Source organism: Carica papaya, chromosome 5 (genome assembly GCF_054855325.1).
Source record: "Carica papaya isolate Zhongbai chromosome 5, ASM5485532v1, whole genome shotgun sequence".
Taxonomy (NCBI): domain Eukaryota; kingdom Viridiplantae; phylum Streptophyta; class Magnoliopsida; order Brassicales; family Caricaceae; genus Carica; species Carica papaya.
Window position 1 is genome coordinate 166,133 of NC_142313.1, and position 16,208 is coordinate 182,340.

The following is a 16,208-nucleotide window of genomic DNA, read 5'->3' on the forward strand; positions in this document are numbered from 1 at the left end:
TCGTTACATTGAAGTTATTAAGTTGATTCCATCAACCATTAGACAAAAGCTAATTTTTACCTACTAAATTAGTAAGACACACAAATTGGTTACAGCTTTGATTTAAGAGAAATTGCCAAGACAAAAAGACTTTCAGCTGTTTATGTATGAATTCAACTGCTTGGACCTCCATGAATAAATGAGAAGAAAGAAAATAAACTCCCTCACAATCAATAAAATTGCCCAGAATCAACTTCATTCTTTGTACTTGCTCTAAGCTCGATCACCTAAAAATCAGTCCTGAACTATCATTCAGGAAAAACTAAGGCATGCACATTCAACAAATTGCCAGGAGTTACACTTCAATTGCTCATGGGCTTGAAGTAAATATCTATTCCTTCCATTGGAAAAGAAAAGAAAAGAAAAGAAAAAAAAAAAAACAAAAAACAAAAGAAAAATCTTCCATTGAAATATGATGAACCAAGATGCATTTGGACCCGCTTCCTCCCCATTTCTCGTTCGTTTTCCCAGACAAATAATAAGTCACTTAACATCATCTATACTTGGACTCTCATCGACTATGCCGTGTGATTAAGTTGTGTCCGCCCAATATGCGATAGCCGTGTTGCAGATGGAATCAGAGGTGCTTCTTCATCAACATTCAATTCGGAAGTAGCAAAATTTCCTCCATTGTTGTCACCCCCGTGATTAGGCACAAATATATCGGACGACTTCTTCTCCAGCTTCCAATCCTGTAATAGCCCATCTAGACGTCAGACTCTAAGAACATTTGAGAAAGCTGGTACAGTGTTTTGGTTAAATAGAACACAGAAGGAAAAGATTGACATGAATACATTTCAATAGATACAAAAGAAGCAAATAAACTCCATTACAATTCCTTCTCCAATAACCCCGAATACTCTTTTGACAAATCCAAGCAAACAGATTGCCAAACCTTTACAGCCATCTCCATTTGCATGAAATAACCTTTGAAGTTCAGCAAATTGTACCAAAAGTCACCTAAACTTTATAATTTTCTGCTACTAGTTCATTTACTGATACAAATACCCATAAATGCAGGGAAATTGTGATATGATCTTCACAATCTATATTAGGGGGGTTGCAGATTTTGGACCACCCTTAGAAACTTTGATTGATAGGAAAGCATAGTGCTGTCAAAACCAACTTATTACATGGTCTTAGAAACGTAGAGCCTATATCCAGCAAAAGATATTTCGGATAAGAACTTGAAAATAAATGAGATGATTGACCTTTGTTATCCTATCTGGAATGCTCTCAGAAGTTGATTGTGATGCCCGAACATCCTTAACCTTTAGGTAGTTGTACATTACAACACCACAAAGTGCTGCAGGGTGAAAATGCATTGTGATAAGCTTTTTGAACTAAAAAAGAAGTGAGAAAAAATGAGGAAGTTGTGGTTATCGTAAATATTTCGGAAATCATATGAAAAAGTACCAATTGCATAGCCAATTATATTCAGCCCAGTAATTGTGGACTCTGGAAATACAACAGTTGAAAGGGCTATCAGAATCCAGTCTTTAAGAACCCCAGCAACCCTGATGGTGACTGCACCAGTTCTCCCAATTACTAAGAATATGGAGAAATTTAAGGCCAAAGCACAGAGAGCATTGGAGAAGAAGATCCAAAAATTGAATTCAATCTGGGAAACTTCCATTGCAGGTTTCTCAAGTAAATACCATGGCACAAAAAGGAACACAAAACTGCACATGGTAAAGCATGAACATATGAGAATTTTAAGCACGGGCACATCTAATAATCCTCCTTACAGGCTATTATAAATATAATCTAGCAGTTCCTTGATAAAGAGGTGTTGTATAGCAAAAGAGTTCAGATAACAGTATCAACAGGAAAGTAAACATAGTTAATTTCTATGTTCGTAAACCAGGAAACAGTAATCAAACATCGACTGTTTGATTTCCTCAGTGAATCTAGCTCATTGAAATCAATTAAGTCATGCCATCGCAAAACATGTACTGGGAATAAAGTGAAGAATGCAAAAACATTTGATAAAGCCCAGAAACAACATAGATAACAGAAATTTATCTTTGGTAAAGGGACATTTATTTCATAGCAGAACTGTAGCCTCTTGCTCTGTTCACTAATAAAAGATTTCAGACGGTGGCCTTAACTTCACTTTCTCTTCTAAAGAAAACAAGCTCCGTTCACTAATAAAAGATTTCAGAGGTGACCTTAACTTCACTTTCTCTTCTAAAGAAAACAAGCTCCGTTCACTAATAAAAGATTTCAGAGGTGGCCTTAACTTCACTTTCTCTTCTAAAGAAAATGAGCGCAAAAGTAGAAAGAAATTGTACCTGCATGGGGCTATGTAATATAAGCTGGTTATTGGATTTAACGTCAAGCCCTTCTTTTGCAGAAGAACTTGAGTCAAGACCAGCCTAAGAGCTTCTGCAAAGATGCCAGTAACTTGGTAAACTGTGCCAACTACATTAAAATGAATTTCCCCGTATGAGGAAACAACAACTCCAACACTGACCAGCACCATGTTTAATAAGAGATCACACCTTGGACTGTCAGTGGCACACACAACAGCCATGAGATAAGTTGCTACAGGCACTGTAAAATCCAAATTCAAATATAACCATACACTTATAGTTATTAAGAGGCATTATCGTGAAGTTAAACAAAACACACAAGCTTTTATTTGACATACTTAGGGCTTTCAGCATCTGGATGAATGCCACAGAAATGTGCAAGTAAGCAGTGTTACCAAACCTGAAAGAACACAAAAATATAAGTGGTCATAATATTGTTTCTAATGAGCATTATTAATATTTATAGTATAGAAAATCTCTATGAATCAAAGCCACTAAAAAACCAAGACAAGTTATAATGATTTCATCACCAAAATTTTGTTGACAACTAACAAATCTGAACTCTCTAGAAAAAAAAACAGACCTTTTTCAACAGATGGCATCGCTCGCTAGAGCGGTCTAAACACAGCATGCAGAAGGATAAAACAGAAGAATAATACAATTCGTAAACTCTAAATTGTGAAGATGAAAATAGAAAAGAGCACTTGGACAGTGTGGAACAGGAAACTAAAATGCAGCAAGTTGATGCATATTAAGCATTTTTATAGTGAGAAACAGGTGAATGCATGCATCTTGCACTCCTTCCATTTTTAACATGCATAACTTTTTAAAATCCTGATAACAATTAATTCCTTCACCCATAAATCAAAACCAAAATATCAGTAAATTGATCCAACGAGGTGATTGCCCAATAGTTTGTTATCAGAACATCTGAATGGAATAGAAGACCAACTTAGAGCTAACAAGAAATACTAAGGTTCATTTATCTCTAATAATGAGCAAAAAGCAGTACCCTGATGATTAGCAAATGATACAAGCCATGGAATGAAAGGTTTAGTCCTATGAAATAAGGACTTACCAAAGGCTTGATGCAAAGAAGGCACTTATCGGTATTACACATGTTGCATATCTGTTGAAACAAGAGAATTACTTAGGAGATAAGAATTAGGAAAAACTGAGTAGCATAAATTTAAAAAATAAAAGCTAAGAGAAAAAATTAAAGATGAATGACCAGCTCACATTTCAAATGTCATTTTGACAGGAGATACAACCTGCATAAGTGCAGAAACTATATCACACCTTAAGCAATATAAAGGGCGACAAAGTACTTTTAGGAATAGAAGTGTCAGTGGCATTTTGCTCATGCAATTTAAACATAATGTGTTTTAAAAGGTACACGCCACACATTTGCACATGGCTCGCCGAGCAAGAAGCCAAATATGTTGTTTTAAGTGTGAGACCAACCAATAATTATAAGACATTAGCAGGGTAGATGGTAGACATAGAAACAGATACATCTATCAATAAGGGACAGATAATATATCTGAAGAAAATAAGTTATTTCTCTAAGGAAGCCATACCTTGAGTACACGTACAAGAAAAAAGGCCACTACTCCAGAGAACCCCATATGAATCATTGTAAGCGTAATAGGAAATGGAAAATCAAAGTATTTCGGAGATAGAACCCACTGCAATAAAATATAATCACATTTTGATTAATCCCCTGATTGATGGCCAAAGCTGAAAACTACAGCTCCACATTAGACTCACCTGCATGAAAAACATGATAATTACAGAGGAATAGTATATTTTAGTTATCCCTCAATCTTTTCCAGTATCATCTATACCTTCTTTCTTTCTCTTGGCTAAATCCGTTATCCATTTACAGTATTTAGCTGTCTTCTCCACTGATGACTAAAACACATCTTTCACAAAGATATCATCTTTCCATGCTCAGAATACATAATAAATGTGCGGTACACATTGCACAAAGATCACAAACCAAATGAAATGTGATAACATGTTCTGAAATTCCAAATTAATACGTGAGAAATTCTAAGTCCAACAAGAACTGAAGCACTACATTCCACAGTACCACGCTTTACTTCAACCCTAAAGGGACCCCAACTAAGATAAGAAAAAAGAAAACAAGAAAAAATAAAGTTGAACATCAAAATGGGCATTACCTTGTTATACAATATAACTCCCGAGGAAAGCAAAATGTAGATCAGTAAGTAGAGATAAGTCAAGACGAGCGGCTTGCTGATCATTTTCGCTTGCTCTTTCCTTCAACCGTAAGAAAAATGTATAAAATGAAATAAAAGGCTTCCCTCAGTGTAATTGATGACTTTCCCCTACTTGACTATATCATATCCATAGCAACAGTAGGCTTTCCAACTGAAATCCAAAATGCCCAACAAACTTGACGCAATTATCTAAACCCAAAAGGCAAATTAATCTCCCCAACCATCACAGGTTCTCAAAGAGACAAACGATGACGCACGCCCTTGTGGGACTAATCCCCTGTAGAGAAGAAGAGAGGAGCAAAAGATCTTATAAATCGAACAAACTGAAACAATAGAAACATAGATAAAAAGAAGCGTAAGTCGAGTAAGACAACAGAAGGTGAGCAAAAGAAGGAAATGAAAGTGATAGTACAAGTATCGTTACCAACAAATTCGAGATTGATTAACACACCGACAACGAAAGGAAAAAAGAATTAGCAGATATTGAAAATTCAGAAAAAAGAAAAGGGGCGAAAAGCTGTCATATATATGAAGGTAATAATGTAAAAAGGATAGTGGAGTGAAATGCAGGTATTGATCTGATCCGCGGAGGAGAATTGAGTGAAAAGGAAGAATGGGGTTTTTACCTGGAGATCAATAAGGGGGAGGGGAGATGTGAATCTGAAGGATTTAAACCATGGAAGGAGTTTGGTATGAATGGAAGTGGTTGAGTAATTAATAAATGGCGAAGGAATCGATGAATTGAGTGCAGTTTTTCTGTGAAGAAGTAAACAAGAAGAGAAGAAGGTGTTGGTACCGAAGGATATTATAATACACATAACGTGAGCCTCCAAGAAAACATGATATGAATATGGGCCTCTGTTTTAACCCGATTGTGTGGCGTCGGGTAATACCCGTAAAAATCTGAGGCGTCGGTTGATTTTTGATCCGACGGCTGTGATTCATGTTCAATCGTACAGCCGACCGTGTAATACTACAATTTTATTTAAATTATTAAAAAATAATTTTTTTTTTTTTAAAGAATTGGAGAATCTAAAATAATGATTCTTCAAATATGTCCTTTTTTTTAAAAAATGGTAAAATTTTTCAATTATGTATTATATGTTAATGATTTTATGTATTATTGTTTGTTGAAAGAGACATATACATACATACATATATATATATATATATATATATATTACTAGTTGGTAAGTGAAATGAATAGTGAGATCACCCCAAAGTCTTTTATGTCTTGGGTTGGATGAGTTAAGTTTTGGGCCTACTGGGTTTTAGAATCAAATGTATGTACATACATATATGTGTGTGTGTGTATATATATATATATATATATATATACATGCACATGTATGCATCTATAACAAAGTTAATAGAGGGGTAGTCATTATGTTTGTGAAATGAATAGTAAGTCTTTTGTGTCTTGGGTTGGAAGAGTAGTAGTTGGGCCAAGTTAAGTTTTGGGCCTACTGGGTTCTAGAATCAAATGTATGTACATACATATTTACATATATATATATATATATGTATATATATACATGCACATGTATGCATCTATAACAAAGTTAATAGAGGGTAGTCATTGTGTTTGTTTTGAAATGAAATCTATAGAAAAAGATATGTATGGTTGATTAGCAAAAGAGTCCAAGATTGTTAGTTAGCAAAACAATTATAAATACAAGACAACACAAACAAGTTTGACAGCTTAATGTTGTTGGATTAGTTGATTATTCCATTTTCACTTCTTACATAAACAACCAAACCAAACTAACATCTACTATATATATATATATATATGTATATATTCCTCTGCAACTAACCTTGTCTAACATAAACACACACACACACATATATATATAAGTAATAACCTGTAATTTTATGTGTTCCTTGAGTTGGGATCTAAAAGATCCAAAGAGTTTTGTGTTGCTGCATGAATGTCTCTCTGACATGACTTCCAACAGCAAACTAATGAAGCAAAATCTGTCAAAGTGCAGATACAAACACTCATCACATGATGAGGAAATCATGGCACTCCAAAATTAAACTTACTCAATCTCTGTTCTTCCTCTTTTTCTTTTGTTTTTTTGTTTTTTGTAGAATGTCATACAGTCAGTCAACTAATTAAGTTATACTGTCATTTCATCACAACCGAAACAACAGGAATGCTAATTGTTTAATAAAACCCACGAATAATATACTTTTATGGATCCAGTGTACTATCAATATTGACAATGGAGTTTGATTATTCAAAGAGTATTGGGTGTACTGCATATACATTCTCAAGAACCATGTTGACTGAATACAACCCACATTCATCAAACTAATCTGGTTTATTAAATACAGAAAGCAATTTCTTCTACTTATAAACAAAAAGGAAAAAGAAAATGACCCACAAACCGCAAACAGTTCCTGATTTTTTTAAATGCTTTATTCAATCCAGTTTCTGATTATTGTCAACTCTCATGTCCCCAGTTAGATACGAAATATTACTTGAAAAGATTCATTTTTTACTTTAAAAAATTCATTTTTTTTTTCAAGAAACAGCGAAGAAACCTTCCATGTTTTTTTCTCAAATGTAATGTAGGTACGGTACATCTTTCCTCGCTACCTACCACTGACAACTCCACATCTTCTGCCCGCAGCCCCTTTTTTGAAAAAAAAAAAAGAAAAAACCCAGACTTGGAAACACTACGGAGATGCCTTACATATTAATACGGTTAGGATTTTGACAATGCTGCTCATCTAGGTGAGCTTCACTGTGAACACGGGTTATTGGGGTTCCGTTTGCAAGCAACCTTAGGGCTTGACTTTCGTTTCGTTTCATATTCTTAAAAGGAAGAGCGTGGAAGAGGTGGAGGCTCACGGTCAGGTTTGTTTGTGATCGATTCAGATTCTTTCCTTGTTCGTCAATCTTGATGACTAGTTTATTATCCTCAACGAACATTTGAAGTTTTGATCTTTTTGTTTGTTTGCTTAATCATTATTTGGTTATGATATGTATAATTTTTGCTTGTGGTTGGTTTTAGAAATGAAACTTTGTAAGTCCTCGAGGCTTGTACTTGCTTAATGGGGAATTTCTGTGCTTCCCCTTCAGTTTATTCCATTACCGGATGTGGGTTTCTTCAGGAACTTGTTCAGCATTTATTTTGATTGCAGTTGTCCTTAGGGTGAAGAAAATGTTTTTATTTGCTCAAATGACTTGATCTCAAGAATTCAAGGTTCATTGTTTGAAATTTTGGAGTTATTTAGCACATGGAATTGTGGGGTTCAATTACCTTTTTATCTGCTTTGCAGGTGCTTTGGTGCCAATAGAAAATGGCATCAGATCTCAACCGAACTCTGTCCAAGACTTACATAGGTCTGCAGCTGTGGGTGTTAATTGTGCTCTGTCTGGGCGTAGTTTTTGTAGTTATCCTTGGCATATCCGTATGGCTTACTTTTCGAAAGAAATCAAGACGGGCTAATGATAATCTACCGGTGAGTCAAATACCCAGTGTTCCAGAGGAAATTAAAGATATAAGTGTTGATCAAGTTTTGTCCAATAATGGTGGCTTTCACACTCTTAATGATAAATTTAGCGAAAATGAACCCGAGAAGGCCTTGATTAACTTAGAAAATGGTGATCATAGCAGTCAATCAGGTTCATTTAATAATGTAGAGAAGGATGTTTTAGGGACTCAACTGGGTGAAGAAGGGGACAGGGGAACAATTGCTGTTTATCGCTCTTCAGCTCATCCCTTCACTGCTCCTTCACCTTTGTCTGGTCTGCCTGAGTTTTCACACTTGGGCTGGGGTCACTGGTTCACTTTGCGAGATCTTCAGCTTGCAACCAATCGTTTCTCAAAAGAAAATATTATTGGTGATGGTGGATATGGAGTTGTTTATAAAGGCAATCTGATTAACGGGACTTCTGTGGCTGTCAAGAAATTACTCAACAATCCGTGAGTTACCAATGAGTTTCCTTCTTTATCCACACAGCAATTAATTATATTTGATAAGAATTTAATCTTTTACCTGTAGAGGCCAGGTTGACAAAGATTTTAGAGTGGAAGTTGAAGCTATTGGGCATGTGCGCCATAAAAACTTAGTTCGACTCCTAGGGTACTGCATTGAAGGAACCCAGAGGTATGTTTCCTCTTTATTTGGGACAATAAATGAATTGCCTTGAGAATATATCAAGAAAATCTGGAATAACCATTTAACCAACCGAACTTAGTAAATATGGTTCGAAGAATCAAGCAGAATTTTCCATATGGCTTTTCATATGTTTGGAATTCATGTCCTCTGTCAATTATTTGGCATAAAAATTCAGGTTATTGGTGTACGAGTATGTAAATAATGGCAATCTAGAGCAATGGCTCCGTGGAGAGATGCATCATCATGGATATCTTACTTGGGAGGCTCGGTTGAAAATTCTTCTTGGCACTGCTAAGGCGTAAGTCCATTTACACCCTAAATATTAGTTGTTTATGTTTATCTCAGTGTTCATCTCATCATGATTGTGTCTGTATGTTGCAGGCTAGCTTATCTACATGAGGCCATTGAACCCAAAGTGGTGCATAGAGACATAAAGTCGAGTAACATACTGATTGATGACAATTTCGATGCCAAGATATCTGATTTTGGTCTGGCCAAATTGCTTGGTGCCGGGAAAAGTTATGTTACAACCAGAGTTATGGGTACATTTGGGTGAGTCTTCTTGGTCCCCATAATTCTTTTCGTGTAATGCTTTTGTTTTTAATTATTATGACATTGGAGATATTGAAAGCCTTGAAATGTGATTGTTGGGAAATAATATTTCTGTTTCTTGGATGATTTCAGTTATGTTGCTCCTGAATATGCCAATTCTGGCCTCCTAAATGAGAAGAGTGATGTTTATAGCTTTGGGGTTGTGCTCTTAGAAGCAATTACTGGAAGATATCCAGTGGATTATGGGCGCCCTCAGTCTGAGGTATGTCCTAAAGATCATCAAAATGCTATTAGTATATATTCTGAAGCTTGTTACGGTTGTTTTATATTTTAATTTCCAGTTTATAAGCTATCCTGGTCAAGTTAATATTGAAGAAAGCCTATAGTTTCATCTATTTCATTATACTTCTTGAACTTCCCACCTGACTTGTCCAAAGGCTCTTCTGAATCCCAGTTATCTTGATATGATCAAAATGGGTGGTTGTTTTTCAGGTAAATATGGTAGAATGGCTCAAGATGATGGTTCAACTTAGACGCTCTGAAGAAGTGGTGGACCCAAACATAGAGAGTAAACCGACAACAAGTGCCCTTAAACGAGCTCTTTTGACTGCTTTAAGATGTGTTGATCCTGATGCTGATAAAAGACCCAAGATGAGTCAAGTGGTCCGCATGCTAGAATCTGAGGAATATCCTGTTCCCAGAGAGGTATGAACTGTTAACTTACTTTCAAACAAATTGAATATTGTCCACCACCATTGCCATTGACGAAGAAGAAGTATGCAACATGTCACACCTAACTGATGGGAAAGTAGGTGCTTAATTAAATGAGCCATGCTATTAAGGATTACGATTTCACTTTTTATTATGTTGTCGTTGTTGGATTTTCAAGGATCGAAGGCGGCGAAAGAGTCAGGCTCCTGTTACAGAGGGCAAGCCTCAAAATTCAGAGGGAGACTGTTGACATTTGGAGGAGTGATAATTACCCAGGTCGAGGTTCAACCCTAGGAATCAGGCTTGACATGGACAAGAAACAATTTATAGAAGTTGGCCTGTCTCAAAAAGGCAGGGAACATAAGCAGGCATTTGAGTGATCCCGATTTTCCTTTGCCACCTTAATATTTGTTCGAAGAGATCGGAAGACGATTAGCATGTATTTGAAAAGGGGAAGTCTCGCAAGAGCGCCACTGGTGCCTTGTACAGGTTTATATGGAGTTCTGTTGTCTTTTTCTTTTTCTTTTTCCTTTTCCTTCTATCTTTTGGTTGTAGATCCTTTAGTTAAAGGTTGATTGCTTATAAGTGGTTGTTTCTGGGAACAAAAGGTAAAGAACAACAATGATACAGGCTTGTTTGAAGTTGTGGGAGGGTTTGTATTAAAGGCTTCTGTGCTTTCTGGAGAGAATTATTCAAAATACTTGAAGAGAATCATAAAGAAACTACCTTTATCCTTTCATGTAGCAGTTTAGATTTTCTGAGAACAGACAATAGTTATTTACTTCTTATTTTCAGGATCTTGTTATCAGCCATTTTAACCTAAATCTATAGTTCTTTACTTACTCACTGGAACAAGTTCAACCTCAAGGAATATATCGTAGCTGTCAGGCTGTAAACAAGTTAATGAAGCTTATAAATATGTTTAACCAAAATATATCTGAATTTAACTTGGCATTCATCAGCTCACAAGAACATGAAAATTAGAAGCTGCTAAAAACATAAATAAACCACCAATAAATAGCCCCTATCACGGATTACCTTGTGGCTTAAGGTAATTGAATATGCAAAATCCTGCCAATCTTATCCCAAAACAAATATCAAATGAGGTTTAAATAACTGCACATAATTTAACGCCTTTTATAGAACCAAATTTACAAATAATTTTTTTTTTTCAAAAAAACAACCATATGCTGAGGCAAGATGTGGCGCATCATGAGTGGGGTTCACTGTGGTGAGCTACTCGAGTGTTCAAAAGAGGCTGGAGAGCTTTCACTACAATACTCATATTTGGGCGAAAATCAGCTTCATATTGCACACACAAGGCAGCAACAGCAGCCATCTGGTCCCAACATGTGAAGATCAACTATTTAGAGATTGTAATGTAAAGAACAAAATTCAGCTCAAAGTTCATATTTCTTTGGAGTATGACACCCACCAAGCAAGAAAGCACAAAAGAGTAACATAACATCAAAACAATCAATTAGAAGTGAAATGTTATGGATCTTCACAGGCCCAGTGTCTCGTCTTTGTTACCTTTGCAATTGCCTTAGGAGGGTACTGCCCGTTCAATCTTGCATCAACACACTGTTTCACCTTGTCTTCGCTGAGTCTAGGGGTTGCCTAAAACACAAGGTTTTGGACAAAGAATCAGATATTATAGAGATTCACACATCAAACAACACATGCTCCTCTCTCCCCCTGCTGCATGGAATATAAAAGAAAAAAAGAACAAAGGTGCCAGAACTAGTTAACAGTACCCATGTCACAAGACTCTGCTGCCCCCGTGGTAAAGTATGATCAACAGGCTTACGGCCAGTCAACAGCTCTAGCAAGACAACACCGAAGCTGTAGACATCACTCTTTGAACTCCATGTTCCAGTCATTGCATACCTGCATACAAAATCACAAGAACTTATACAAGCTTTGACAACTCTTCTGGCTTGCAGTATCCTATTTACTGCTGGCAGAATGGTGGGCAGAAAAACATTTTCTATGCCATTAGGAAGTGATGTACTGAAACACAATTACAGGAAAATGAAAGGAGAAAAGGCCAAGAAGTTGTTATCTTACTCTGGAGCATGATAACCAAAGGTTCCCAAAACTCGAGTGGAGTGTAGGCGTGCTGAAGAATCTGGGGCTTGATTTGACAAATCAAAATCAGCAATTTTAGCTACGTAATCGTCAAAAAGCAGTACATTGCTGGACTTAATATCCCGATGGATAATATGAGGCTGTGCTTTTTCATGCAAGTATTCGAGTCCTCTTGATGCACAAACAGCAATTTTAACTCTTTGTGCCCATGACAGAACAGGACCTAGCCGTGCTCCTTTAACACCTTTCTTTCCTACATAGACAAACATAAAATTTTTATATACATATCTTGTCACTTGATAAATACAGAGGCCTGCTCTAACTTTTCCAGGAGCGAGTGTTGATGAGAGTTTCCTAATTCCAGCCAAGCAATGCTAAACTATTAATGGCTGAAGACTGAAGTCGCATCACAGTGGAATTCAGTAGATTCACTTGGATATGCACCCTCAATCTACACTTAAAAGTAGATTTCCCAACCATGGGTGAGGGCCTGGGGTAGATCCTGGTTTCATTTGTACAAGTGAGTAGAAAATATGAAGTACCTAATGGTGTTAATAAGATCCTCCTATGAGTACAGAGCAGGGTCCAGTAAGAGCGGCTAACTGTTGTTTTGGAATTCATATCAATCCTCTCTTAGAATAGTTATAAAAGGACTACTTAGTTATCATAAGTCCAACTTCCAGTAATTAAGACTGAACATGCACCACATGTAATATTCTTCAGTGAATAAACCTTAACTACTCAACCAAAGACACCTGAAAAGGATTTCAGTGGCCATCCCATAGCTCTCATTGGTAGAGAGATGAAAATAGTCTGAGGCAGTTTGGAAAGTTAAGAATTAGAATAAAAATAAATTAGGGAAGAAAATAACATAACTTACCATGAAGAATATCATGAAGAGATCCATTAGGAGCATACTCATAAGCAAGGACTCGGAGAGGACCCTCAACACAATATCCAAGGAGCCCAACAACATTTTCATCTTTCAATCTGGATACTACTGATACCTGGCAAGATACAATATGTTTTTAAACAGAAATGGAAAGTCAGCATACAGTTTAGCATTGGATTGGTACTTAACATATATGCATTTCTATTGGCCTAACCTGTGCCAGAAATTCTTGCTCAGGTTGCTTACTGGAATCTAACTTTTTGATGGCTGCAGCCTGGCCATTTTTTAAAACACCATAATATACTCGTCCATATGAGCCTTCACCAATTAAAGACTTTGTCCCAAAATTATCAGTAGCATCCTTCAGGTCGTCCATTGAAATGGGAGGGACAGCAATTGGTTGCATAGCTATAACCTGTGTATCCCTTGGAGCAGCTTGTTTCACTTGATAATGTCCAGTACTGGCTGCAAGTTAAATATCATGTTAAAAGATCGGGCATGAAGAAATTTAAGGAAAAAAGAATGCTGACAGAATGCTTCTCCATCTTAGATATCTAGAAGCATGCACCCTGAAACACAAACTGGTAATTCGAACAACTAAACACTACTTCACCAAGAAAGAATATTCCTATCAGATAAAAAAGATGGCGGTATCATGCGAAACAAGTAGAGTGAAAGTTGGTATTTGCTAAAAGTTAGAAGCAGATTTTTTAAGGAAAATAGACATTGCACTTTTTTCTTTATATGCTGATGCGCAAAAGTATTAGCTCAAGTCGACCAAAAATTCCAGGAAACCAAACAAAATGGGGAAGAAGAACAGCTTTTGAAGGCAGAATTACTTGCTGCACTATTTGCCATGAAGGCACCATTTTGAGGAGGTCTATGGCTATCATCTTCTTCGCAACAGCTGAAGCAGCTCATGATGCTTGTTCTTGAAGTGAACTCCCTGAAAGAATCCACAAAAAATTTTTAAATCATGAATTAAGAACAAAGAGTAAATTAGGGAAGATGATGAGAACAGCCTCAACAACACACGGAAAGAGTTCAGAAACTGAAATTTTAACTCAGAAACCCCATCGCTGATTATGATATAACGTAAGAAAAACAAGGTTAGATTACAAAACAAACTCTCCATTTACTTGAAAATTTATGTCAGAAATGTATCTAAATCATATAACAGAATGAAAGTACTTCAGTCCCCATCTTTCCCATAAAACGAAATGAATTATTCTCCCATTCCCCCCAACCCCACCAAAACCAAGAAAAAAAAAAAGGAGCAAAAAAACAAAAAATTGGGAACTAAAACCCTGATATGATAATGATGGTTTGCTCAGAGTAATCGTCTTAACTAATTAAATGGTTGTAGAGCCGTAATCAGCGAAGATAAAGGGAAATTTAAGGACTGAACTGGGTTTCCCCGGCAAGATATCAAGGATCGAGATGAAATCAAAAGGAAGAGCAACAAAGAGAAACAGAGTGAAGAAAATCAACCAAAATTAAAGAAAAATCTTGAATTTGACATTAAAAGTTGAAGAGAAAAGGGAAAAGCATGCCTTGTTGAACGGTGACAAGTGGGTGTTTGTTTGTTCTTAGTCTTCTATTTTCTCTCGGGTCTGGCTTAGACTTCAGACGAGAAAGTCTATACCCTACACCCTCTCTCTCTCTCACTCTCTGTATATATATATATATATATATATATGTTAGTATAAGAAATCGAGAGGCAGGGATTGCTAAGTTGCGCTGGAGTAACAGGATAGCAAGGTGATACCTTTTGCTAGGATATTTTGTTAAATATGGAAATGAGAGAGAGCGAGGTTGTCTTGGTCAGTCTTGCTTGACTTTTGTGGTAAGGGAAGAATTGTCTCAACCTGCCTGCCTCCCTCGTTCAATTCAAACTTACGTTTCACTTGTCATTTTATACTTGAGATTTAAGTTTCGTCTCACAATTTGTAATAAATTTAATACAGCGTTTACTAGATTCTTGAACTTTGATTCCGTATGATTCGCAATAATCATCATTATGAAATGGTTTCGTCTCCAAATTTTATAGAGTATAATAATAACATCAGGAGCATTGAGACCATTTCTTAAAAGGTAAAAAATCAAGTACCCTTTTCGTTTTTTGTTTGGTATAAACCTATCTTATCCCCAAAAAAGAAAATTAGGGTTGGAATCATATTTTAATGAAAAGCTATAATTGTTGAAAATGGAGGAATTGGAAACAGGCCATGTCCAAAGGTGAAAGGCCCCAACTTGCAAGACATTTGGTATAATGAACTATGAAACATAAACCCCATTCATAATGCATCACCACATGAATCAGATTTATCGACATAAAAACACATAATTTAACTCAAACTCGCAGCTTAATATCGAGAAATAGACGTGGACGTAACGACTGTGCATCCGGGAAACTTTGTGGGTTAGTGTACAGTAATTTTAAAATAAAGTTTAAAATGTTTTTAGAAACAAAATTTGGGACAAATAAAATCTTCCAATATTTGGGTTGAGCCCACAAGCAATGTGGTTGGGGTGTATACATATAAATTATTATAAAGGCCCCATTTTGAAGCCTTGAGACAGTTTGTTAGTGGTAGTAAATCAACAGCCATTCATAATAGATAAGGAAATAATCACATTATCTTCTAACCCATATGCATATATTATATAATAACACCCTGTTTCCTCAATATATATATGTATAAGATGTTGAAAGAACTAGTGCTGTTTGTGTACTAAGCATTTATTTCAAATGCTTTGATCAAAAATGAAAAAGCAACATTGATTTCAAAATAAAAATGTAAGCCGTAGGGGAGGTGTTTAAGAATTGTGAGTCTTTTGAGTTGACTGCATCTCCCCCCATGTGCAGCACTGGAGACCATCTATTTAACGCCTTCATGCTCTGGACCCTCCAAAATTTATTACCTGAGAGAGACATAAGAACATATAACCTAATTACTAAAAACTTTTTTAAGACAAGAAGAAATGAATGATGTATAGTTTTAAGAGTAAATAATATGGTGGGTTTTATATGTATAGATAGATACAGTCCATACCATTCACATGAGCTGCCTAAAGCTAAACCATTTGGGAGTCGGGGACCGCACCCATCCCTCTCGACTCCACAAATGTTAGTGGCTCCATACCCATTCGTGCACTCTTTTATTTGGTCTCTTCAAACCCAACATCCAATCATCTATTGCCACCTAAAATTTCTTGAGTTTTTAA

At 36.2% G+C, this 16,208-nt stretch overlaps 3 protein-coding genes across 8 annotated transcripts; 1 reads left to right on the forward strand and 2 right to left on the reverse strand.

Moving 5' to 3' along the window:
* Positions 1–218: 218 nt before the first annotated feature.
* LOC110808340 (Nucleotide-sugar transporter family protein) lies at positions 219–5,414 on the reverse strand. 4 transcript variants are annotated; one of them, XM_022033807.2, is made up of 10 exons: positions 5,227–5,414; positions 4,541–4,877; positions 3,935–4,042; positions 3,594–3,625; positions 3,433–3,483; positions 2,693–2,754; positions 2,334–2,595; positions 1,456–1,721; positions 1,251–1,345; positions 219–731 (listed from the first exon to the last, which is right to left on the reverse strand). In XM_022033807.2, exons 2-10 carry the CDS (start codon positions 4,622–4,624, stop codon positions 558–560), a joined length of 1,134 nt encoding a protein of 377 aa, XP_021889499.1. In that variant the 5' UTR covers positions 4,625–4,877; positions 5,227–5,414; the 3' UTR covers positions 219–557. The 4 variants fall into 4 exon arrangements, with proteins under 4 accessions (XP_021889499.1, XP_021889501.1, XP_021889502.1 ...); XM_022033809.2 differs by having other exon boundaries at positions 4,541–4,923; XM_022033810.2 differs by having other exon boundaries at positions 5,025–5,414.
* Positions 5,415–7,108: 1,694 nt separating this feature from the next.
* GPK1 (glyoxysomal protein kinase 1) lies at positions 7,109–10,791 on the forward strand. The gene is made up of 8 exons (XM_088219741.1): positions 7,109–7,466; positions 7,892–8,538; positions 8,618–8,722; positions 8,910–9,032; positions 9,116–9,286; positions 9,419–9,548; positions 9,779–9,991; positions 10,176–10,791. The coding sequence occupies exons 2-8, from the start codon at positions 7,913–7,915 to the stop codon at positions 10,245–10,247; spliced, it is 1,440 nt and encodes a 479-aa protein (XP_088075867.1). The 5' UTR covers positions 7,109–7,466; positions 7,892–7,912; the 3' UTR covers positions 10,248–10,791.
* A 180-nt stretch (positions 10,792–10,971) lies between these two features.
* LOC110808345 (pto-interacting protein 1-like) lies at positions 10,972–14,870 on the reverse strand. 3 transcript variants are annotated; one of them, XM_022033820.2, is made up of 8 exons: positions 14,749–14,870; positions 13,820–13,926; positions 13,195–13,445; positions 12,969–13,095; positions 12,068–12,341; positions 11,755–11,887; positions 11,531–11,617; positions 10,972–11,336 (listed from the first exon to the last, which is right to left on the reverse strand). In XM_022033820.2, exons 2-8 carry the CDS (start codon positions 13,899–13,901, stop codon positions 11,208–11,210), a joined length of 1,083 nt encoding a protein of 360 aa, XP_021889512.1. In that variant the 5' UTR covers positions 13,902–13,926; positions 14,749–14,870; the 3' UTR covers positions 10,972–11,207. The 3 variants fall into 3 exon arrangements, with proteins under 3 accessions (XP_021889512.1, XP_021889510.1, XP_021889511.1); XM_022033818.2 differs by lacking the exon at positions 14,749–14,870 and adding an exon at positions 14,534–14,695; XM_022033819.2 differs by lacking the exon at positions 14,749–14,870 and adding an exon at positions 14,330–14,484.
* Between the last annotated feature and the right edge of the window lie 1,338 nt (positions 14,871–16,208).

Bases quoted from the DNA above. Each gene is read 5' to 3' on its own strand.
- LOC110808340 (XM_022033807.2), bottom strand. From the start codon at position 4,624: ATGATCAGCAAGCCGCTCGTCTTGACTTATCTCTACTTACTGATCTAC. The intron at 3,626-3,934 runs GTATGGCTTCCT...GCACTTATGCAG, and splicing joins TTCTTGTACGTGTACTCAAG to GTTGTATCTCCTGTCAAAAT. The intron at 1,722-2,333 runs GTACAATTTCTT...TACCATGTGCAG, and splicing joins TATTACATAGCCCCATGCAG to TTTTGTGTTCCTTTTTGTGC.
- GPK1 (XM_088219741.1), top strand. From the start codon at position 7,913: ATGGCATCAGATCTCAACCGAACTCTGTCCAAGACTTACATAGGTCTG. The intron at 8,723-8,909 runs GTATGTTTCCTC...ATAAAAATTCAG, and splicing joins TGCATTGAAGGAACCCAGAG to GTTATTGGTGTACGAGTATG. The intron at 9,992-10,175 runs GTATGAACTGTT...TGGATTTTCAAG, and splicing joins AATATCCTGTTCCCAGAGAG to GATCGAAGGCGGCGAAAGAG.
- LOC110808345 (XM_022033820.2), bottom strand. From the start codon at position 13,901: ATGAGCTGCTTCAGCTGTTGCGAAGAAGATGATAGCCATAGACCTCCT. The intron at 11,618-11,754 runs GTACTGTTAACT...CTTGTGTTTTAG, and splicing joins AGCAGAGTCTTGTGACATGG to GCAACCCCTAGACTCAGCGA. The intron at 11,337-11,530 runs GTAACAAAGACG...TGTTGGGACCAG, and splicing joins CTCCTAAGGCAATTGCAAAG to ATGGCTGCTGTTGCTGCCTT.